This window comes from Sinohyriopsis cumingii, chromosome 3 (assembly GCF_028554795.1).
Source record: "Sinohyriopsis cumingii isolate HCF-2022 chromosome 3, ASM2855479v2, whole genome shotgun sequence".
In the NCBI taxonomy this organism is placed as follows: Eukaryota; Metazoa; Mollusca; class Bivalvia; order Unionida; family Unionidae; genus Sinohyriopsis; species Sinohyriopsis cumingii.
In genome coordinates, this window is record NC_142963.1 from 138,607,282 (window position 1) to 138,633,530 (window position 26,249).

A 26,249-nucleotide genomic window follows, 5' to 3' on the forward strand; every position below is an offset into this window, starting at 1 on the left:
AATGAGAATGAACGTTCCATAATCACAGATCTTGTCATCTGTTACTAAAACCCACACATGAGGATGAATATTCCATAATCATAGATCTTGTCATCTGTTACTAAAACCCACAAATGAGAATGAACATTCCATAATCACAGATCTTGTCATCTGTTACTAAAACCCACACATGAGGATGAGTTTTCCATAATCATAGATCTTGTCATCTGTTACTAAAACCCACACATGAGGATGAATGTTCCATAATCACAGATCTTGTCATCTGTTACTAAAACCCACAAATGAGAATGAACGTTCCATAATCACAGATCTTGTCATCTGTTACTAAAAGCTACAGATGAGGATGAATATTCCATAATCATAGATCTTGTCATCTGTTACTAAAACCCACATATGAAAATGAACATTCCATAGTCATAGATCTTGTCATATGTTACTAAAACCCACACATGAGGATGACTTCCATAATCACAGATCTTGTCATCTGTTACTAAAACCCACAAATGAGAATGAACGTTCCATAATCACAGATCTTGTCATCTGTTACTAAAACCCACACATGAGGATGAATGTTTCATAATCACAGATCTTGTCATCTGTTACTAAAAGCCACAAATGAGGAAGACTTCCATAATCATAGATCTTGTCATCTGTTACTAAAACCCACAAATGAGAATGAACGTTCCATAATCACAGATCTTGTCATATGTTATTAAAACCCACACATGAGGATGACTGTTCCATAATCGCAGATCTTGTCATCTGTTCACCTTAGCATATCTGTTACATCATTGTCTTTATTTATGCTGTGGGTGTCTTAAGCTTTTGTTTTTGGTTGTAACTATATATATATATATATATATATATATATATATATATATATATATATATATATACTAACAATTTGTGGCAGGATAAGTAAGTTAACTAAAGTTTGTAAGTTCATATGCCATATTGCCAACAGACAACATAAACTGATAAACTTCAACACTTTTAGTGCTATGTATTTTTTTAAAATCAGTCAATAAAAATCTGTAACAAGCATTACTTACAGTAATTATGGGCTGTTTTCATATTTGAATATCAACCCTGAAAAATGAACCTCCTGCACAGGCCGTTATGAGTGACCAGCTGTCTTGGCAAAAGGAGTGGCCTTTGAAGGCAGGTTTTACTGTATAAGAGGCCGTTAATATCAAACCAATGAAAACCATTCTAAACACTGGGGAAAAGGTGGTGGGAAGTTTGATCTACCATAAATCTATGATATTCTCCTAAATATTGTTGGAGAAATAATCAAGATTTTCCAATAATAAAGATTAAAATTCATCAGCATTCCTCTTTTCAATCTAAAATCTGATGGTTTGTTTTTTTAACACAAAAAGTGTCTAACAACAACAAAGTTTGGTGAAGGTACACCATCTCGAACTAAAGTTATTGTGAAGAATGCAGAGTTGAGAGTCTAACAGACAGATAAATTGGGCAGATGCACAAAACCATGACATAATGTTGACAGTCTAACAGACAGATAAATTGGGCAGATGCACAACACCATGACATAATGCTGACAGTCTAACAGACAGATAAATTGGGCAGATGCAAAACACCATGACATAATGTTGACAGTCTAACAGACAGATAAATTGGACAGATGCAAAACACCATGACATAATGCTGACAGTCTAACAGACAGATAAATTGGGCAGATGCAAAACACCATGACATAATGTTGACAGTCTAACAGACAGATAAATTGGGCAGATGCAAAACACCATGACATAATGTTGACAGTCTAACAGACAGATAAATTGGACAGATGCAAAACACCATGACATAAATATTGACAGTCTAACAGACAGATAAATTGGGCAGATGCACAACATCTTGACATAATGTTGACAGTCTAAGAGACAGAAAAATTGGGCAGATGCACAACACCATGACATAATTGATACCAACTTATAATAAGTACTTTACAGACCCGCAAATATAATAAAATATTTTCTATCTACATAAAGCCATTATCAAGTTACTATAGAATTTCCAACTGTTTTATTTTATTTAATTTTATTCTACTGGAAACAGCATTTGATGAAAAAAACCATAATCAATAGCACTGTAAAGCAACATCAGAAACATAATCAACATCATTGTTGATGCACAACTAAAATATAATCGACATCATTGTTGATATACAACTGAAACATAATCAACAGCATTGTCAATCCACAATTAAAACATTATTAACAGCATTGTAAATCAATAACTAAAACATAATCAACATTGTAAATCCACAAATAAAACATAATCAAAAGCATTGTCAATCCACAACTGAAATAAAATCAAAAGCATTGCAAATCCACAACTAAAACATAATCAATACCATTATAAATCCACAACTAAAACATAATCAACATAGTAAATACACAACTAAAACATAATCAACAGCATTGCAAATCCACAACTAAAACATAATCAACAGCATTGCAAATCCACAACTGAAATAAAATCAAAAGCATTGCAAATCCACAACTAAAACATAATTAACAGCATTGTAAATCCACAACTAAAACATAATCAACATCATTGTAAATCCACAATTAAAACAATCAACATCATTGTAAATCCACAACTAAAACATAATCAACAACATTGTCAATCCACAATTAAAACATTATTAACAGCATTGTAAATCCATAACTAAAACATAATCAACATTGTAAATCCACAAATAAAACATAATCAAAAGCATTGTCAATCCACAACTGAAATAAAATCAAAAGCATTGCAAATCCACAACTAAAACATGATCAATACCATTGTAAATCCACAACTAAAACATAATCAACATAGTAAATACACAACTAAAACATAATCAACAGCATTGCAAATCCACAACTAAAACATAGTCAACAGCACTGCAAATCCACAACTGAAATAAAATCAAAAGCATTGCAAATCCACAACTAGAACATAATCAACAGCATTGCAAATCCACAACTAAAACATAATCAATAGCATTGCAAATCCACAAATGAAATATAATCAACAGCATTGTAAGTCCAAAATTAAAACATAATTAACAGCATTATAAATCCACAACTAAAACATAATCAACAGCATTGTAAATCCACAACTAAAACATAATCAACATCATTGTAAATCCACAACTAAAACAATCAACATCATTGTAAATCCACAACTAAAACATAATCAACAACATTGTCAATCCACAACTAAAACATAATCAACAGCATTGAAAATCGACAACTAAAACATAAACAACAGCATTGTAAATCCACAACTAAAACATAATCAACAGCATTGTCAATCCACAACTAAAACATAATCACAGCGTTGTCAATCCACAACTAAAACATAATCAACAGCACTGAAAATCGACAACTAAAACATAAACAACAGCATTGTAAATCCACAACTAAAACATAATCAATAGCAATGTAAATCCACAACTAAAACATAAACAACAGCATTGTAAATCCACAACTAAAACATAATCAACATTGTAAATCCACAACTAAAACATAATCAAAAGCATTGTCAATCCACAACTGAAATAAAATCAAAAGCATTGCAAATCCACAACTGAAATAAAATCAAAAGCATTGCAAATCCACAACTAAAACATAATCAACAGCATTTCAAATCCACAACTAAAACTTAATCAACAGCATTGTAAATCCACAACTGAAATATAATCAATAGCATTGCAAATCCACAACTAAAACATAATCAATAGCATTGCAAATCCACAACTGAAATGTAATCAACAGCATTGTAAATCCAAAATTAAAACATAATTAACAGCATTGTAAATCCACAACTAAACCATAATCAACAGCATTGTAAATCCAAAATTAAAACATAATCAACAACATTGTAAATCCACAACTAAAACATAATCAACAGCATTGTAAATCCACAACTAAAACATAATTAACAGCATTGTAGTTGTTGTTGTTGTGGTTGTTGTGGGGTTTAACGCCATTTTTCAGCACGATAGGCTATACATGGCGGCCAGTATTAATGGTGGAGAAAGAACCCGGAAAACCCCGGAAAGAACCACCGACCCACGAGAAGCTACTGGCAAGCTTTCTCACATGCCCACATTGGCTGAATCTTAGACTCGAACCGCCGCAGACAGAGGTGAGATGGCAGTGATCCGTAACGAAGAGCGCTTTAGACCACTCGGCCACTCGGGGCCCAACAGCATTGTAAATCCACAACTAAAACATAATCAACAGCATTGTAAATCCACAACTAAAACATAATCAACAGCATTGTAAATCCAAAATTAAAACATAATTAACAGCATTGTAAATCCACAACTAAAACATGATCAACATCATTGTAAATCCACAACTAAAACAATCAACATCATTGTAAATCCACAACTAAAATATAATCAACAACATTGTCAATCCACAACTAAAACATAATCAACAGCACTGAAAATCCACAACTAAAACATAAACAACAGCAGTGAAAATCCACAACTAAAAAATAATCAAAAGCATTGTAAATCCACAACTAAAACATAATCAACAGCATTGTCAATCCACAACTAAAACATAATCAACAGCATTGAAAATCGACAACTAAAACATAAACAACAGATTTGTAAATCCACAACTAAAACATAATCAATAGCAATGTAAATCCACAACTAAAACATAAACAACAGCATTGTAAATCCACAACTAAACCATAATCAACAGCATTGTAAATCCAAAATTAAAACATAATCAACAACATTGTAAATCCAAAATTAAAACATAATTAACAGCATTGTAAATCCACAACTAAAACATAATCAACATCATTGTAAATCCACAACTAAAACAATCAACATCATTGTAAATCCACAACTAAAACATAATCAACAACATTGTCAATCTACAACTAAAACATAATCAACAGCACTGAAAATCCACAACTAAAACATAAACAACAGCAGTGAAAATCCACAACTAAAAAATAATCAAAAGCATTGTAAATCCACAACTAAAACATAATCAACAGCATTATCAATCCACAACTAAAACATAATCAACAGCATTGAAAATCGACAACTAAAACATAAACAACAGATTTGTAAATCCACAACTAAAACATAATCAATAGCAATGTAAATCCACAACTAAAACATAAACAACAGCATTGCAAATCCACAACTAAACCATAATCAACAGCGTTGTAAATCCAAAATTAAAACATAATCAACAACATTGTAAATCCACAACTAAAACATAATCAACAGCATTGTAAATCCACAACTAAAACATAATTAACAGCATTGTAAATCCACAACTAAAACATAATCAACAGCATTGTAAATCCATCACTAAAACAATCAACATCATTGTAAATCCACAACATAATCAACAGCATTGTAAATCCACAACTAAAACAATCAACATCATTGTAAATCCACAACTAAAACATAATCAACAACATTGTCAATCCAAAACTAAAACAATCAACAGCACTGAAAATCCACAACTAAAACATAAACAACAGCATTGAAAATCGACAACTAAAACATAAACAACAGCATTGTAAATCCATAACTAAAACATAATCAACAGCATTGTAAATCCACAACTAAAACATAATCAACAACACTGTAAATCCACAACTGAAACATAATCAATAGCAATGTAAATCCACATCAGAAAGAGCATTGTAACTACATTTAGTTTTTTAAGGATCCTTCTAAAAATTAATGTTTGGATGCACTCTTACCACTATCAAAACTTGCAATGTTTCTAAATTTTCATATATAAACACGTACCTTACTTCAACCTATCATCTATCTGTAAGCAGGATATGTCCCTATCTCTACTTAAACACATCTAAAGACATGAAATGTACTAGAACCAAACAGATGCCCACACCAAAATGATGCAAATAAAAAATAACTTTTTTAAATCAAAACAGGGGCCATAACCCTGTAAAACCTGGTAGAAATAGTGACAGGCAAACTTAAACAAGTTCCTGTAAATGTAAAGCCTCATACCACATTTGGTTTTAATCTGTGAAGATCTTCAAAAGTTAATGAGCAGAAATGAATAATGATATTCTAAAGGAATATAGATGTATAAAAACCCAAATGAAGTGAATACTTGCCACTTAAAGGTATGCAGAATCAAATTCTAAAAAATGACTTCCACTACTGAAATAGTCGGTGGTGAATGCCTACATGACCCATGTGATTTGTATTATACATATCACAAAGCAATAGTTTAACACAAAGTTCAGCTCAGAGATTTGACATTTTAGACTATGAATATTTGACTTAAATCAAATGGCAGTCCATTGTTGAATCCAGATTTCCTATCAATATTCCCACATTTTTCACATGTGGACATTAAGGATGAGATATCGGTTCGAACAACTGCCTATCGAAAAATCTGAATTTGCCACTATGGTGAGGTAGCAGCATATGGTAGTCACTTACCAGCGGGCCTAGCAAACTTAAATGATGTTACATTGAGTCATCCCTGTATGAAATCTACAGGCAAAATATGGTTTATTTATTAGAATTGACAAGTATAATGATCAATATGTGTGTAATCTGCTGACAGACTGGACAAAACTATGGCATAGATGAAACCTGACCCAGTACTCACCATTTGCACTACTAGTCACATGACTAAACAAATCTACGACATCATAAGCAACAGCAAACTAATAATGTTATGGTACAAAAATTCAAATATATTAAATGAATGTCAGATACCTTTTGTAGAAACCAGAAAGAACCCATAATTCACAAAATATTAATTCAAGAACAATAACAAGAAACCTGTCACTGTAGTAGCAATCGGAAGAGCCAATGTGTTAGTCACGCAATACAACAAAACCTTTGTTGCTGTTCTCGGAACAAATATATAACGAATTTTATGTTCTTCTCGATTTTGTTCTTCATTTTTACAAACAGGATACAAATTTCATTTAACATTTTTATTTGCTTCTGGAACATCTGAAATGGGTTACTGATATCATGTGATTATTGATCTATGATGTCTTGGTTGCAAGATTTGTGTACTCGTGTGACTAGCAATGCAAATCACGAATACTAGGTCACATTTCATGAAAACTGCAGTTTCATCTCGTCTTTCAGTAAATTAAAGACATAACAACTTAAAATTCGCAATTTCTAAGAAAATAAAAAAAATTCATATCAATTTCATGCAGGTAAGACTCGATGTAACAACGTTTAGGTTTTCTAGGACATTTGGTAAATGGCTCAGCTTTGCCACCAAAATTTTAGCTTCTAGAAATGATAGACTGGTTTTCAAACTTAGAAGTCTGTGAAACAACCAGTTTATTATGTGAATCTAATCCAATGAGTGTCTGGATTGGCTCAGTGAATATGTTTATGCCAAGTGCCTAAATGATCCATACTGCAACTTCTGAATATTCTGGTCAGAACTCAATAAATTTAAATCACGATCAGTTCAATTATCTAACTATTTCTTGTGTCAAGTGTTGGCAGAAAATTCACGGTTTTTCTGAACTTTCATCTATATTTGCAAAATTCAAGGACTTTTCACAGTCGGGAAATAAATTATCATTTCTCCAAACTTTTCCCGATTTCCCAGTAGCGTGGGGGAACCCTGAGTATAGTTCTTCTTATGACAGATTATACACACAAAGTTATATCACTGTACAGAAGAGATTGAGCTAAATGAAAAGAATACTGAAGATGAATGGAGCATAAAATGTAGGTCACAGTGACTTTGTTTTGATTAAAGAATATTGTACTTCTCATGAAGTATCCACACACCAAGTTACATAAATCTGCAGGCAATAGGATCATAGTAAATCAAAAGGTTAATGGAGGTCAGTGGAGGGTGAAATATAGGTCACACTGACCTAGTTTTGACTAAAAAGTGTATTTAAAACTCTCAGCTGGTTAGCGACTTAAAAGTGTAGAGTTTTCCACCTGTTTACCGTATGTTTAAAACTTTCAGCTGGTCAGAAATATGCAAGTCCAAAGTGAATGGTTTCCCTCCTGTTTATATTTTAAAGTGTGGATGGGCTTATGTTGAAGCACAGTCTGATGATCTGAAAGATATGGCTGGACACTGTAATCATGGCTGGACACTGTAATCATGGCTATACTTTATACATAAGACTTAGTACCTCTCCTGTTGTACATGGCTGCTACATCGATAGGCATCTCTCTTGCAGTGTTCCACTGAGTGGTTTTGGCTCCAGCCTACAAACAATAATAATAATAATAATAATAATTGTTGTTACTGTTGTTGTTCTAGGGTTTAACACCATTTTTCAGCACAAGATAGGCTATACATGGCAGCCAGTATAACTGGTGGAGGAAGAACCCTGGAAAACCCAGGGAAGAACCACAGACCCACAAGAAGCTACTGGCAGGCTTTCCCACGTACCCACGCTAGCCGAGCCTGAGACTCGAACCTACACAGACAGAGGCGAGACGGCAGTGATCCAGAATGGTGAGCGCTTTAGACCACTCAGGGACCCAATAATAATAATAATAATAATAATAATCATTACAAAACTATTTGTTTAATGCATGATGAATGTTTGGCCAACATGCTAACATCTTTTTATAATAAAGAAATTGTTTCCCTTCATTACAGAGTCAAGAATAAAACCAGAGCAATTTCAATGGCTTAATATCTATGTTTTTCACATACGGCTCCATGCCCACCTCACCCCCACTCTGACACTGATATAGGACTCATAATCCAAATTCTGCCATGCATCTTATAAATATCCGGATACTATGTCTTCCACTTAATACGTTCAGTCAATAAATAAAAGTGTAATTTAAATGATAGTGCATACTGTATGTCTTTTGGCCCCATCCAAGGGAACCAAGAGAGGACACTAAAAATAATACCACCTCTTGAACATATTTTACAATAGGAAAAAGGAATAATTTCAAAGTCTGGTGAATTTTCACCACATATTTTAGACAGGGAAATGGACAGTTTGGTTTGATTTTCTGGGTTTAACATGTTAATACATGACAGTCATTACAGCTGGTGGACGAAGAACCTAATAAAACTCCAGGAAGAACCACTGACCCATAAGAAGGTACTGGCAAGATTTCTCACATACACATAGGAAGGTACTGGCAAGCTTTCTCACATACCCATAAGAAGGTACTGGCAAGCTTTCTCATATACCCATAAGAAGGTACTGGCAAGCTTTCTCACATACCCATAGGAAGGTACTGGCAAGCTTTCTCACATACCCATAAGAAGGTACTGGCAAGCTTTCTCATATACCCATAAGAAGGTACTGGCAAGCTTTCTCACATACCCATAGGAAGGTACTGGCAAGCTTTCTCACCTACCCTAAGAAGGTACTGGCAAGCTTTCTCACATACCCTTAGGAAGGTACTGGCAAGCTTTCTCACATGCCCACAAGAAGGCACTGGCAAGGTTTCTCACATACCCATAAGAAGGTACTGGCAAGCTTTCTCACATACCCATAAGGTACTGGCAAGCTTTCTCACATGCCCATAAGAAGGTACTGGCAAGCTTTCTCACATACCCATAAGAAGGTACTGGCAAGCTTTCTCACATGCCCATAAGAAGGTACTGGCAAGCTTTCTCACATACCCATAAGAAGGTACTGGCAAGCTTTCTCACATACCCATAAGGTACTGGCAAGCTTTCTCACATGCCCATAAGAAGGTACTGGCAAGCTTTCTCACATACCCATAAGAAGGTACTGGCAAGCTTTCTCACATGCCCATAAGAAGGTACTGGCAAGCTTTCTCACATACCCATAAGGTACTGGCAAGCTTTCTCACATGCCCATAAGAAGGTACTGGCAAGCTTTCTCACATACCCATAAGAAGGTACTGGCAAGCTTTCTCACATACCCATAAGAAGGTACTGGCAAGCTTTCTCACATACCCATAAGGTACTGGCAAGCTTTCTCACATGCCCATAAGAAGGTACTGGCAAGCTTTCTCACATACCCATAAGAAGGTACTGGCAAGCTTTCTCACATACCCATAAGAAGGTACTGGCAAGCTTTCTCACATACCCATAAGGTACTGGCAAGCTTTCTCACATGCCCATAAGAAGGTACTGGCAAGCTTCCTCACATACCCATAAGAAGGTACTGGCAAGCTTTCTCACATACCCATAAGAAGGTACTGGCAAGCTTTCTCACATACCCATAAGGTACTGGCAAGCTTTCTCACATGCCCATAAGAAGGTACTGGCAAGCTTTCTCACATACCCATAAGAAGGTACTGGCAAGCTTTCTCACATACCCATAAGAAGGTACTGGCAAGCTTTCTCACATACCCATAAGGTACTGGCAAGCTTTCTCACATGCCCATAAGAAGGTACTGGCAAGCTTTCTCACATACCCATAAGGTACTGGCAAGCTTTCTCACATACCCATAAGAAGGTACTGGCAAGCTTTCTCACATACCCATAAGGTACTGGCAAGCTTTCTCACATGCCCATAAGAAGGTACTGGCAAGCTTCCTCACATACCCATCTTGGTTGAAACTCGAACAGATAGAGATGAGATGTCAGTGATTTGTAAAGACCAGCACTGTAGCATATTCTACCACCCAGGGTTACCAGGGTAACAAATAGATGGCATAAGGATGGACATTGGACAGACAGATGGATGGACAAACATACTGTATCACAATGCTGTTTTTAAAAATGTTTACATTATAGTGGTGTGAAACTACTTGTAAAAGTAACATGGCTCCAATCATTCTGAGCATAAACCAAATTTGTGTAAAGCATTTCTGACTTTTAGTAATGGCAGCCATATTGGACAGCAAAAAAGTATAATTTGTATTCTTTTAAGCTTCTGCTTTACAGTTTCATACTTTAGTTGGAGTTGAAAAGAATTTTTTTTCCTCCAGATTTTCCTAACTGGTAATCCTTGTTTTTTTAGAAAGAAAGACCTTGTATATAAATTAGCATTGTTTAAAGAACTTTAAATCCCATTATTTTGGTGTATGATTGATGGGTGCATTTGGGGTTGGAGAGTATACAGCATGGCCTTGCTTCAGATGTGCATCTCTCCAAAGACTGCTAGCTCCACTAGTCATTTTCACTCCATGGTTTTCAGAGGTAAATTGGAGAAAAAAAGCCAATAACCTGAAGGTTTTGTCTCGATATTTTTTAATTCATATACTGCACTTTCAGAAGTTAATATTGTCTACTCTGGCAAAATGAACTGTATGCTTCAATAACTGCTGAACTTAGTGTACTTTTGTCTAGTTCAAGTTTATCTCTCAAGCACATGGAAGCAGTCATTTCCACCAGTTTTTCTGCTTTGGAAGGCACACTGTTTCTCTAATACTGTATATAAAGTGATTTCTGATGCAGTATATAAAGGAAGCAATGTATGTCAACATTTTCTCCAATGTGCTTGATGAAAATGCAAATAACTTCATCCAACACCTGTCCTCTTTCAGAAGTACTTGATAACTGTGTAGAAACCAAAGTTAGATCAATTTTTTTTCAACAGTTTAGGAGAAAAAGTTATTTTTCTATTTCTGGTAATGTTGATGGATGCTTTCAAGGACAGCAGTGTTGGAGTAGGTCTCAGATACCGTCTGGATGGGAAGTTGTTCAACCTGAGGAGGCTCCAAGCCAAAACCAAAGTCCAAGTTGAGAACATTCTCGACCTGCTGTTTGCAGATGACTGTGCCCTCAACTCCAGCATGGAGTCAGGCATGCAACAGAGCATGGATCTCTTTTCCACAGCGTGCTCCAACTTTGGACTGACCATCACTACCAGCAAGACCGAGTTTCTGCATCAGCCAGCTCCTGGAGATGATTACCTGGAACCATCCATCACTGTCAATGGCCAAAAGCTCAAAAATGTTGACAGGTTCACATACCTCTGCAGCACCCTCTCACAAGCAGTCCATATAGACGATGAGGTCAACACCAGGATTGCCAAAGCCAGCATAGCATTTGGCAGACTCCGCTCAAATGTCTGGGATAGGAGAGGCATCAAGCTTGCCACCAAACTCAAAGTCTACGCAGTGGTTGTTCTCCCTACCCTCTTTTATGCTTGCAAGACTTGGACTGTGTAGAGCAGCCATGATAAAAAACTGAACCACTTTCATATGAGCTCCCTGAGGAAACTACTGAAAATAAGATGGCAGGACAAGGTACCAAACAGCTTACTAAGGCCGGCATGACAAGCATCCACACCATGCTGTGCAAGGCACAACTCCGATGGGCTGGCCATGTTGTCCGCATGTCGGTAGAACGTCTACTTAAGAAGGTGTTCTATGGAGAGGTACAACAAGGCAAAAGATCTCATGGTGGTCAAAAAAAGAGATATAAGTACACCCTCAAGACTTTGATGAAGAACCTAGGCATTGATCCTGACAGCTGAGAGAGTGTCGCTGCTAACAAATCTGCTTGGCGCAGTCAAGTCAACGCTGGTGTGGAAGCCTTTGAGCAGAAAAGACTGGTGGATGCAGCTGGAAAATGTGATCTGCGTTAATCCAGGAACATCAGTTCTGCAACTCCTGGTCAGCAACCTGCACATCCATGTCCCCACTGCAACAGACTCTTCCGGGCCCAGATCAGACTGATAAGCCATCTCCGGCCCCCCCCCCAGTTAATTGACGACATTAAATGGTCCTCATCAACACAGATGGAGGAACATCATCATCATCATCATCACAAATCAGAAGGGTCTTCACGCCAGAATGATTTCTTTCAAATACAGTCAAACTTAGACTGTTCAGGTGTTTTGGAGCAGTCAATTATGACAAATATACCTGATCATTAGTTGTAAGAAACTATAAGCACTACAATCTAAGATAAATATTTTCAAAATAAAACAAATTCTGCTCTGCGATTTTCAAGAAAAAGTAAATTTAAATCTTTTACATTTTTAGTATTAACCATATTTGATTGCAGATCAACATTATTTACATAAAAATGAAAGCCATATGCCAGTATGATTTCTGTCAAATGTGCTCAAACTCTATTGAACTGTATTTGCGAAGTCATTTTTAGATGTTTCAAGTTTTAATATTGACAGCCATATTGTAAGTTAGATAGGCATCCGTTATGAAAAAACAACTGAAAACCATCGATGGCAGAATGTTTCTCTCAAATTCAGTTAAATCGTCCAAATGATTTTTAAGATATTATGTTTTAATGTAATGGTATCCTTATTTGATGGCAGAGCACCATTTGAGCAAAAACGAAAAGACCTTCAGGCCAAGATAATATCAAACTTGGTCAAATTTTTTTAACTAATTTTTAAGCTTGGACAAATTAGGTTAATTAATTTTCAAACTTGGTCAAATTATGTTATTTAATTTTCAAAAAGGAATTATTTAAATTTCTTCTTTTGAGTAATGTGGTCAAAATTGGATGACTCATCAGTATCCACTGGAAAAATCTGAAAATTCCTGATGCCATATCACTTACTGTAAAATTCCTGATGCCAAATCACTTACAGTAAAATTCCTGATGCCATATCACTTACAGTAAAATTCCTGATGCCAAATCACTTACAGTAAAATTCCTGATGCCAAATCACTTACAGTAAAATTCCTGATGCCATATCACTTACAGTAAAATTCCTGATGCCATATCACTTACAGTAAAATTCCTGATGCCATATCACTTACAGTAAAATTCCTGATGCCATATTACTTACAGTAAAGTTCCTGATGCAAATTGATGTAGTGGTTTCTGAGATGAAGCTGTAACAACTGTGAGTGGAATGACAGATGAATGATGACAGCACGTGGACAAGTGGGAGTGGGGTGACTGATGAATGATGACAGACCATAGACAACCATGAGTGGAATGATAGATGAGTGATGACAGCACGTGGACAAGTGGGAGTGGGGTGACTGATGAATGATGACAGACCATAGACAACCATGAGTGGAATGATAGATGAGTGATGACAGCACATGGACAAGTGGGAGTGGGGTGACTGATGAATGATGACAGACCATAGACAACCATGAGTGGAATGATAGATGAATGATGACAGCACGTGGACAAGTGGGAGTGGGGTGGCTGATGAATGATGACAGACCATAGACAACCATGAGTGGAATGATAGATGAATGATGACAGCATGTGGACAACCATGAGTGGAATGACAGATGAATGATGACAGACCATAGACAACCATGAGTGGAATGATAGATGAATGATGACAGCATGTGGACAAGTGGGAGTGGGGTGACTGATGAATGATTACAGACCATGAGTGGAATGACAGATGAATGGTGACAGATCACGGACAGCAAAGGACATTACAATAAACTCACATAGCCTTACAGCTTGGTGATCCTGAAACAACTGGGTGAGAAGCTAATGAATGAGGACATAAGCGAAAATTAAATAATTACCAGTAATTAAAAATATTTTAATATGTTTATGTAGGAATTTTGCAGTGTGTGCTCGGTTCTTCAAGGATCTGCCTACATACTGATTGGATTACATTATAAACAGAAAGCAACCTTTTCCAAAGACAATTATTTGAATGTACAATACTTAATAAAGACCATTGTTTGTACAATATTGTACATTAATTTAAAAATAAATTAGTTGAGCATTCTCCTGTAGTTCATGTGAAAACAATTTCTCTCGATGTTGGCAAAGACTATTTACTGATATCTTACTTATATAAATATTTGTCAACGAAAATTACATTGTACATCTATTTTTTCCATCACTCATTTACTTTCTTTCTCTCTCTCATTTTTATCAGGATGTTGGAGTTACTTTTCTCTATTTTTCTGACCCTAATTTGAGCCATGAAGCAGGAAGTTAACTGAAAATGGGAAAGTTTACAGTACCATTTAGAATACTGCAGATTCATTGTATTTTCAGGGGTGATAATTTTTGTGGTTTTTTTAAACAAATGGCAATTTTAGCAGTACTTGAATTTGTGGACAATGGTGGTGATCATACAGTACCATAATAATCACTCTTGGGCCAATATATTTCTGGTTATCAGCAACCAAATCAATGTAAAATCGTAAGCCACAAATAAGGATGAATTGACAGTGAGTATCATGTTAAGTTACTTGGAGGATTGAGTATGCTACTTTTAAAGAAAGTATGAAAAGTGTGACAGGAATCTTAAACATTATGAAGAAGTGTGACTGAAAACTTAAGTATGAATAGTGTGGCTGAAACCTCAAGTAGTATGAAAAGTGTGAATGGACTCTTAAGTAGTATGAAAAGTGTGAATGGAATCTTAAGTATGAATAGTGTGACTGAAACCTCAAGTAGTATGAAAAGTGTGAATGGAATCTTAAGTATGAATAGTGTGACTGAAACCTCAAGTAGTATGAAAAGTGTGAATGGAATCTTAAGTATGAATAGTGTGACTGAAACCTCAAGTAGTATGAAAAGTGTGAATGGAATCTTAAGTATTGAAAGTGTGACAGGAATCTTATTCAAAATGAAATGTGTGACTGGAATCTAAAGCAGCACGAAAAGTGTAATTGGGAAATCCCTCTGTAACCAGATGTCATCTGATCAGTGCATTTGACATGATAATAATAAACAAAAGCTTTTATGAAATATATGCAGAGTAGTGTGAGATATTGTAACAAAGCATTCACACAGCTACATGTAACTTGATCAGTGCATGTGATGTTATATCAAGCATAGTACATGCATCAAAATGTATGTAGAGAAGCTTGTGATATTGTAACAAAGCATTGACACAGAGATACATGTGACATGACAGTGCATGTGACATGATCATAAAAATAAAGAATGGCATTACCTTCAGTAGTTTCAGCACTATCACAAATGTTTGGTCATCGGAACTCTGACATGCCACATGGAGTGGTGTATTACCGTTACTATTTTGCAGGTTTACCTGTAAAATAGTCACATAGTCAATGAACCTGTAAAATAGTCATATAGTCAATTAACCTGTAAAATAGTCACATAGTCAATGAACCTGTAAAATAATTACATAACCAACTAACCTTCACAATAGTCACATAGACAATTAACCTGTGAAAGTCACATGGTCAATGAACCTATAAAATAGTCACATAGTCAATCAACCTGTAACATAGTCACATAGTCCAATCAACATGTAAAATAGTCACATAGTCAATGAACCTGTAATATAGTCACATAGTCCAATCAACATTTAAAATAGCCACATAGTCAATTAACATGCAAAATAGTCACATAGTCAAAGAACCTGTAAAATAGTCACATAGTCAATTAACATGTAAAATAGTCACATAGTCAAAGAAATTGGCATTACACTTTTGATCTATTAATTCTAAGTTCGTTAGAGCAACTATCTTATACTTTACTATAGACATGTTGGAACATCTCCCAATTTTCAGAAAACTATCTTGATAACGTTACCCATATATATGCATTAACGTTTCATGACACATCAGCATAATAGTGGCTATAAGGTGCTAACTAAACGTTACGTTGAAAGAAATAAAATATCAGAAGTCAAACACTTTGAAATAAATGTACAGTTATATAAAAATTGAACACAAAAAGATGTTAAAATTCTTGTAGAGTCTAAATATAAAATTTAAGATAAAGATCACACATAAAATTAAAGATTATAGTAAAACATTTAAAATACAGATAATAGTAAACAAATAAAATAAAGATATAGTAAAACATAAAATAAAGATAACAATAAAACAATAATACCACAATCTATCAGTCTGTTTTCATGTGACTGAGCTGGGCTGGTTTGATGCCATGTGGTTTTGTGACATCAGATCTATCAGTCTGTTTTCATGTGACTGAGCTGGGTTGGTTTGATGCCATGTGGTTTTGTGACATCAGATCTATCAGTCTGTTTTCATGTTATTGAGCTGGGTTGGTTTGATGCCAAGTGGTTTTGTGACATCAGATCTATCAGTCTGTTTTTATGTGACCGAGCTCAGTTGGTTTGATGCCATGTGGTTTTGTGACATCAGATCTATCAGTCTGTTTTCATGCGATTGAGCTGGGTTGGTTTGATGCAATGTGGTTTTGTGATATCAGATCTATCAGTCTGTTTTCATGTGAATGAGCTGAGCTGGTTTGATGCCATGTGGTTTTGTGACATCAGATCTATCAGTCTGTTTTCATGTGTCTGAGCTGGGCTGGTTTGATGCCATGTGGTTTTGTGACATCATATCTATCAGTCTGTTTTTATGTGACTGAGCTTGGCTAGTTTGATGCCATGTGGTTTGTGACATCAAATCTATCCATCTGTTTTCATGTGACTGAGCTGGGCTGGTTTGATGCCATGTGGTTTTGTGACATCAGATCTATCAGTCTGTTTTTATGTGACCGAGCTCAGTTGGTTTGATGCCATGTGGTTTTGTGACATCAGATTTATCAGTCTGTTTTCATGTGACCGAGCTGGGCTGGTCTGATGCCATGTGGTTTTGTGACATCAGATTTATCTGTCTGTTTTCATGTGACTGAGCTGGGTTGGTTTGATGCCATGTGGTTTTGTGACATCAGATCTATCCATCTAGTAGGATAACAACCCCACACCCTTTTGGCCATGAGCAATAAATATCTCTTACTGTAAGAAAAATATGATAATGGAATTGGAGAATGCTCTTATTAGGGCTTGAAAAAATCTCTTGTCAAGTCTGAAAAAACTCATATTGAGACTGGAAAAAAATCTCATATCAGGGTCAGAAAAATGTGTTACTGGTGCTGGAAAAATTTCTTACCATAGCCAAACAATTCACTTATCAGTGCTAGAGAAGTCTATTATCTGGATCAGAAAAATCTTATTGAAGATTGGAAAATCTCATTGGTGCTCAAATATGAAAGAAAGGTTACATATGTGTCAGTCTTGGTGTTAAGAACAGAAAATATGAGTACTATACAAGAATTAAATGATGTATTAATAATTAAAGAAATGACAAACCTTAGCACCATTGTTAAGAAGCATTTCTACCATATCTGCTTTTCCACAAAAAACTGCAATGTGCATTGGAGTATTCCTGCAATGAAAGGGGAAAAAAATCTTAGAACAATACATGCAATGCACGGGAATATTTATGCAATTATTTTTAATGAGCAACTATTGCATGATTTAAAGATGCTTGTGAAATGTTAAGTATCAAACTTCTAAATAAAATCTGTACTTTTTTAAAGGTCCAAGCAATCAAAAATCAGCTAAAAATTTATAGGTAGATGTGCATTAACATCTTCAAGATGGCTGCTGTGGCAGTTATAATGGACAACAGACCTGCACCATTTTTATGTTTGGAGCAACATCCTAAGAAATCTTTCACTGAAAACTCCCTGTTGATGTGAGCAGAGGATTGGAAATAACAAGATTTTTAAAATGGCTGCCATGGCAGCTATAATGGATGTCAGATGGGTGTCATTTTCATTTAGGACCATCTATACATCATAAGAAGTCTTTCTGTTAAAAGACCATGTTGATGCAATCAGGAAGAATAATGCTAAGATTTTCAAGACGAACATTGCACTGGCCATACTAGACATCAGCTCAGCACCATTTTCATTTAAAACCAACTAGAATGATAAGAAAACATCTGGTGAAAACCCCATGTCAATATGGTTTTATTTTCCAAAGAAGCAATAACAAGATTTTAAGATGACTGCCAGTGAAGCTATTATGGGGTTCAGATCAGTACCATTTTCATTTAGGACCATCCAGACATGGCAAGAATTCACTTCATGATAACTTCATGCTGATATGACCATCCTTTTGGAAGGAATAGCAATTATAAGATTTTAAGATGACTGCCAGTGAAGCCAGATCAGTACCATTTTCATTTAGGACTGCCAGTGAAGCCAGATCAGTACCATTTTCATTTAGGACCATCTAGAATGATAAGGACCATCAAGATATAACAAGAATTCACTTGATGATAACTTCATGCTGATATGACCATCCATTCAGAAGGAATAGCAATAACAAGATTTCCAAGATGGCACCATTTTGATTTAGAACAAAACTGACGACAGGATGAATGTGTGTAAAGTTGAGAATCCTCCGAGGAGTTTAGGAGAAGTAGCAATAACAAAACTTCGCCAACAGATGGTCAACAGATGGTCAGACAATGGATGAGAAACCATCTCTAAAGCTCTTCTACTCTATGTACACATATAAGCACAGCTACAAATTATACACGTAGAAGCACAGCTTACCCCTTGATATCTTGGCTATTAACATCTGCAGAGTGAAAGATCAAGTCATCAGCCATATCTTTATCACCTGCAAAGAAATAAATGAAGATACCAGAAAAGCTCAAACTTGCTTTGAGCAAAATGGGCAGTACTTAAGTTAGTAACAACTAGTAATGACTAACTTGTCATATTTCAGGGATATGAATAAGGCAACAAAATTTTTTAGTAGAAGATATGGAGAAAACAAATCATTTGATGAATTTGGGAATGTCAAAAGAGAAGATGATTTCACCAACAACATGATTAATATGGATGAAATTCTAGTGTACTTTACCTGCCAACCCTAATGAATCTGCCAGAAGTCTTACAAAAATGACCCTTAAAATACAGACTTATGAAATAAAAACTATGGAAAAAATATTGTTGTAGGAAAAATACGGATAACTGTTTCATTCGTGTTTGATTTGGATCTGGGTTTCATATTAAAATTAGTGGCTTTAGTCAGGGAACCAGACTAACTTTCAGCAGTACCTCAGGTGCTTTAAACTACACACATTTTTTCATGCGAACTTTAAAAAATGGCGTTGAGCAAGTGATGCTTATTGGAGAAGAAACGGAAATTAAACCTCTCAAAAAGCGTAAATCACCAGCACAGAAGAATGAAAAGGAATATTTAGATTCACGTGAATAAAAGCAGGAAGGGATACAATTATGTTTATTGGAGATCATGTGTGAATTTTAGTACTAATATTAGTATCGCTACTCCTACCTCAACCACAACAAACCAAGTTGACGCTATTGCATCGTAGCTAGTGTGAATTTGAGTATCTCTCATGGAGGGAGATGTGACTGCCATCATCATGTGAAGTGAGAAAATAAATTCCAAGAAACAGCAACAAGCCATTGAGCTGCATAGGGTTTGTAACTGATGTTTGTGCAACTGTTTCATGGTAAATAAAGTCTAAGTGTACTTTACAAACTGTTCAGTTGAACATAATGTTTAACTTCGCTGCATGTTTCAAATAAAAACCTTTAAAATATGTTTTCCAGCTTTACATCAGCAGTTTATCATATTTTGTTACACCTTACAGAAAAATGTAAACTGCCTTATTTAGTCCTACAGTGCAAGACACATTGCCTGATATTTTTGTTCTGGGGGGTGATGGGTCTTACTGCCTGACTAACCATACTGTGAAGCATGTTTTGATGTTGACTAACAGTGTAACAAAAGTCAAATTTTCAGGAATATCACACACAACTGGCAACCAATAGTGACGCTTCTTTACAAAGTAAAGCTATAATGTTTTTGTCAGACTTTACTTACCCTGATGTCTTTTCTCTAATAAATTCAAATTCTCACAAAAGAAATAGACCTATTTTCAAGTTTTGTTGGCCTACACTTCAGTTGGCTGGAAAGCAATTAAAGCAGGGAATGCCGAAATCGGGTTAAGTTATATTATTGAATGAAATGAATAAAAATATAATATGCCTATTGGAACTGTAAAGCAACATTTCGTTTCATTCAAGAAACATATCCCCCACATGAACCTACTTAAACATACTTTGGCATACCTTGACTACTGTCGCATTGCAACAAATTCAAATGTATGTCAATGGAACATGATAATGCGTCCATCTGCTACTGTCATATTTTCATTCCACCAGGATAAAGACAGGACAGAAAGTATATTAATTACACATAAATCAGTGGAAGAGTGTCGATATAGGCTGCCAAGTGCGTGAGATATTCCTGAAAGTTTGGCTACTCGTTCTAATGTCAACGACATCAGAACACACCATACAATGCCATTATATGGGTAGTAAGACACAGCACTAAAACAAAATGTCTTACATTGTAGGACTACTGCTTTAGGACACACGGTACTAATTATACAGAAGAACTGTGAACCAGTCTAGAAATGGGTGAAGAAATAATAGAGTATTTACAGGTTTGGTGGTCCATAATTGGTTAATAATGAAAATTAAAATTTTAGGAAAAATATCTCTTGAGAGCTTATCCTATATGTAATGTAAAAAAAATATTGACAAATTTCTACTGATGCAATTTTAGCATTTTTACAGACTTGACTCAGGAGTACTCAATACTGAAAGTAGCACCTGATTCATTTGGTGCAGAATCAATAACACGTTTCATGCACATGTATGTAAACAAAGTGCAGTGGGTCATATGGTGTTCTCCACACATAAGCTTGCACCAAGGTTAGATGTGCATGAAGAATTATAGGTGTCATTATCAGCACCCATACATTTTAAGTTATTGAATTTTGAGTATGATAGTGTTTCCATATGTTTACTATTGGAGTTGAATTAGTACCGTGAGTCCTTTACTGAAATGGTCTCATCAAATTTGGCAGGTCTGGAGTACTTTGATCTCATTCCTGGATGGACTGACGATAAGATGGGGGTTAAAAGTGTGAGAATTAGCATGACTTGTGCAGATTTTCTGTAAAAAATATGATTTTAATCCTTGCAGTTTCAACTTCAGGAGATGTGTTGCCTCTAATGATAAGTTTTCACGGCATGAGAAAGCTAAAGTAACGTGCAGGCAAAGGGTTGTGTTGATGAGATGCTGCTGCCATGGATTAAAGAGTTTATCTCAAGTACACAGATTTTTATTTTTTTAAATAAAATTTCAGTGGGAATGCATTTTTCGACATGTAATTTTCTAATGATTTAAAAAGGTGTCCCACGACTTATGACTTGAAAAAGCGATGTGTTAAGAAGATACAGTGAACAAAAAATTACCTTAAAATTAATTTATGGTGTCCCAACAAATATGATGTCCCAACATGTGTGGTAAATACGTAGATCACAACAAGAAATACTTACGAAAATCTGATACTGAATGTCAGAGAAGCTTTAGTTTTTTTTAGGACTAACAAGATCATAATAAGTCTTTGCGTGAAAATTGCATATCAATACAACCATAATGTAGAGTAGGCATATTATGAAATATTCATTCCAGAAATGGAAAAGCTGGAACCAAATGGCCCATGCCAGGCCAAATGGCCCAGACCAGGCCAAATGGCACCTACCATCTAAAAAAAGAGGGTAATTTAGAAGAAGAAAAAAAACAACAACTCAGATCCCTCCCGTTTATTAGTTTACTGGGGTAGTCAATAACTTCAAACACATATTATCATCACAGGAACGTTTGTGATGAATTTATTAATTTTGGCAATAAATATTAACTTTTCCAGTAGTATATAATTTGACAGTCATTGTAGAATCAGCCTACAGCACCATTATTGAAAAGTTCATTGTCTGCTAAAATAACTGTTTACTGTTATTGGGTACAATCAATTTAGTTGACAAGGAAGTTATAGCAAACCATACAATACACTGAATCAACAAGGACTAATTCAATAAATAATGCTGGAAAAGCAAATATTTTTGACACCAGTTTCAAACTGCTGACTCAAGTACCTGTGATACATATCAGAATTCCTCGTGATGAGCCTTCAGTGCTGTGATTTTTATTTCTCATGCTTGCGTAACCATTCTACTCTATAATTTATCTTAGATATTCGAGTCATTACTTTTTCCTGCCTGTATATGTACATTAATTTAGCAGTCTTTGCTGAAGATTTCAACTTATCTTTTTTATATTTTCTATCAATAATCATCAACCATGTGCTCCTGATAGGTGCCAAAGCCAATCAAAATCAGCAAGTCGCTTCTGCCAGCCAATAGAAATGATTGTCTTATCCTTCTTTGTCAATGAGCATGCTTAATTCATTAACAATGGGATCATCGTTATTTTCTTGGGTCTTTATTATGCACCCTTATGGGTGCTATACAGGGAACTTTCTTACAACAATGCTGAGAAATAATGGTCACTGGTGCAAGAGCACAACCTAAAATAAACTCAGTACAAAATTTCAAGATGATTATCAAAGCCCATTTTGGATGTCAGATCAGCACACATAAAGCCGGCTAGAAGTATATGAGGTCTTTCAGTGAAAACTCCACATCACTTTATCATGACTCCATTCAGGAGGAGTAGCAATAACATCATTTTTCACAATGAGTGGTGGTCTTAGTGGACATCAGATTGGCTCCACGATGAGTGGTGGTCTTAGTGGAGATCAGATTAGCTCCATGATGAGTGGTGGTCTTAGTGGATATCAGATTAGCTCCACGATGAGTGGTGGTCTTAGTGGACATCAGATTGGCTCCACGATGAGTCGTGGTCTTAGTGGAGATCAGATTAGCTCCACGATGAGTGGTGGTCTTAGTGGACATCAGATTAGCTCCACGATGAGTGGTGGTCTTAGTGGACATCAGATTGGCTCCACGATGAGTGGTGGTCTTAGTGGAGATCAGATTAGCTCCATGATGAGTGGTGGTCTTAGTGGACATCAGATTAGCTCCACGATGAGTGGTGGTCTTAGTGGACATCAGTCTGGCTCCATGAAGAGTGGTGGTCTTAGTGGAAATCAGATTAGCTCCACGATGAGTGGTGTTCTTAGTGAACATCAGATTAGCTCCACGATGAGTGGTGGTCTTAGTGGACATCAGACTGGCTCCATTTTCTTCCAGGACCAACTTGATGTCTTTAAACTGAAATTCCCATTTCAAGATGGCCATCCAATCAGTAGAATTAGCAATAACAATATCAAGATGGATGTCTTGAAAGCCACATTTGCACCATTTTAGTGAAAAACTGAACATACACGGGGTCCAAACAGAATGAGCGAAACAGAGAATGTAATTTTTCTCATTAAATGTAAGCCTTCATTATGTCGGAGAAACTGAAAACTTACACAAAAGGATCAATCTTCACAGATCTGATTCATGACAACGATGCTGCAAAGAAATCCTGTTGCAGAACGTTTATCTTCCCGTGGCCACACGTTCAGTGGTGTAACACATTGCAATTGCTCACAACCCAACTGGAGTCCCAAAACCAGGAAAGAAACGAAATCTTACTAGACTCCCCACAACAGAACACTGAAACCAAGTGGTTTAAACCAAGAAGACTAGAAAAAGAAGCCAGGCACAAATAAAATCATCTACCTTTGCAGCTGGCACCTTTTCATTTAAATAATTCTTTCAATTAGCTTATTAGTCATCCAACAGCCCCTAATTACAACTAAAACAATGAAATATCCAGGATATAATTGTGGTTACGCAAAAAATTATTAAAATACAGATGGCAATATGGCTCATCGATTTCTAGGTCAATATAAAATATGTTTCAGCATCAGTATCAAGTTGAAACCAATTAGTTGAAACTTTTATTCCTGAATAAATAATCATGCAAAATTCTGCAACCTTAACACTTTTGTATGTTCTGTGTTTCTTGTCTGTGTTTTGTATTTGTCTTTGAAAAGGATTCATTTAGAGTCAAAAGCACTAAAGCTAGTTAGAAACTAGTTTTGCACTATTTGTTATTTTGTTGATAATTCAGAATGTCCAAGAAATGAACTTTTTACTCTCATTATGGTTTTCATATTGTGGCTTTTATGAAAATGAAAAGTAAACAGAAACTCTTTATTCCTATTTTAACATCAGTTTTTAAAGGAATCAGTATTTTAGTTGTGTTCAGTTTTAATTTGAGAGGATTTATTTATTTAAATTATTCACTGGAATTACAAAGTGCTCAATAATATTTTTGGACTATTGTGAATTCATTTACAGACATTTTGGATTAAGTCATTGTAACCCTTTACCTCATAGAGCATAGTGACAAAGTGCAGCTTGCTATAAATAGAACACCTGTTACCTAGTCGACCGCATACGCATAGGCCTGCCTGTGAACTGTTAAGCAATGTAGTGTATCTTACGTTTAACAGCAATTTTAACCATTTTACATTTTTGGCACACATCTATTATATGTGGAACAATTTAAGAGTAAAGTCCGATTGTTATAGCTGTGTAATTATTTATCACGGAAGAATTTGTTATGTACTTTAAAATCTGGAGAGAAGTCGTTCACTGTCATGTCAGTGAGGCCGTGTCACCAACCGTAGCTGCCATTTCTCATACTCGAAATTTACAAGTTTTTCGTCTGTGTCTACATCACTAAGTCATTTAAATTTGATAATTTATAAAAACTAACTGCAGTCTATATCAATATGAGAGCCTATACCTGGGTTATTGAATCTTTCATAGTTGTGATTCTAATCATGAAAACTTCGTAAGTACTAAATGAAATCCGTGACCGCCATTTTGGAGAGTGGAGATTATGACCCAGTTACTTTAAATAACAGATATCAACCAGTACAAAAACAGTGACCACATGATCTGACATAATTGTCATTCGCAGAAATGAATGTAGTATCTAATAAGGGGTTTTCCCTGAAGGTGGCGCTACGAAAACCAGCTTAAAATGGCTGATCTTTACAGCTGACGTCAAAAGGCGCTTCCATGGGACTTTTGTAGAAGCGTCAAAAGGTGCTTCGATGCGACTTTTGTAGAGGCGACCAAAGACGGTTGTATGAGGTAAAGGGTTAATACATCAATATGTTAGCACATGAACAATATTCCAGGCTATTGGTACATCAGCACATTCAAAATAGGAATTCCTTCTGAGAACCATTGGAATTCTTACAGAATGCTATACTTTTGGATGTTTGATAGTACTTTTAAGACTATTTGGGATTTAATTCACAATACTGTAAGTTCTTTTTAAATTCACACTTTGAATTTTAGGGAAAGAAATATTTGTATAATTTTTACAAACCTTGTTTGTTTTCACTCTTTTCTGTTAATTAGTTTAAGACCATAGGGTCATAACAGTATATATATGTATAATCTAACTTTTTTATTTTTTCAGATTGTCTTTATATAACAAAAACATGTAAGTTTACCATTCTGAAGACTCCTTTTGAATCAATGGAACATGTAAGTTTACCATTTTGAATTCTCCTTTTGAATCAATGGAACATGTAAGTTTACCATTTTGAAGACTCCTTCTGAATCAATGGTTTTTGTCCATGAGTAAAAGTTGGGGGGGGGGGAGAGAGAAAAAGAGATAGAGATAGAGAGAGAAAGCAATTAATGCCTGTTTGATGAGATCAATAAAAACTGTACACGACTGCTGGAAACCTTCAGAAGTAA

The 26,249-nt window shown here is 35.5% G+C and overlaps 1 protein-coding gene across 2 annotated transcripts in view; it reads right to left on the reverse strand.

The window, feature by feature from the left end:
* Positions 1 to 26,249, reverse strand: part of LOC149803948 (uncharacterized) — a 130,066-nt gene that overhangs the window by 87,533 nt on the left and 16,284 nt on the right. For both annotated transcript variants that reach the window (XM_089953766.1, XM_089953764.1), the window contains exons 3-6: positions 19,185 to 19,251; positions 17,929 to 18,004; positions 15,793 to 15,888; positions 8,170 to 8,245 (exon numbers count right to left, since the gene is read on the reverse strand). In XM_089953766.1, the coding sequence (XP_089809892.1) occupies positions 8,170 to 8,245; positions 15,793 to 15,888; positions 17,929 to 18,004; positions 19,185 to 19,251 (315 nt within the window). The remainder of the gene's footprint in view (positions 1 to 8,169; positions 8,246 to 15,792; positions 15,889 to 17,928; positions 18,005 to 19,184; positions 19,252 to 26,249) is intronic.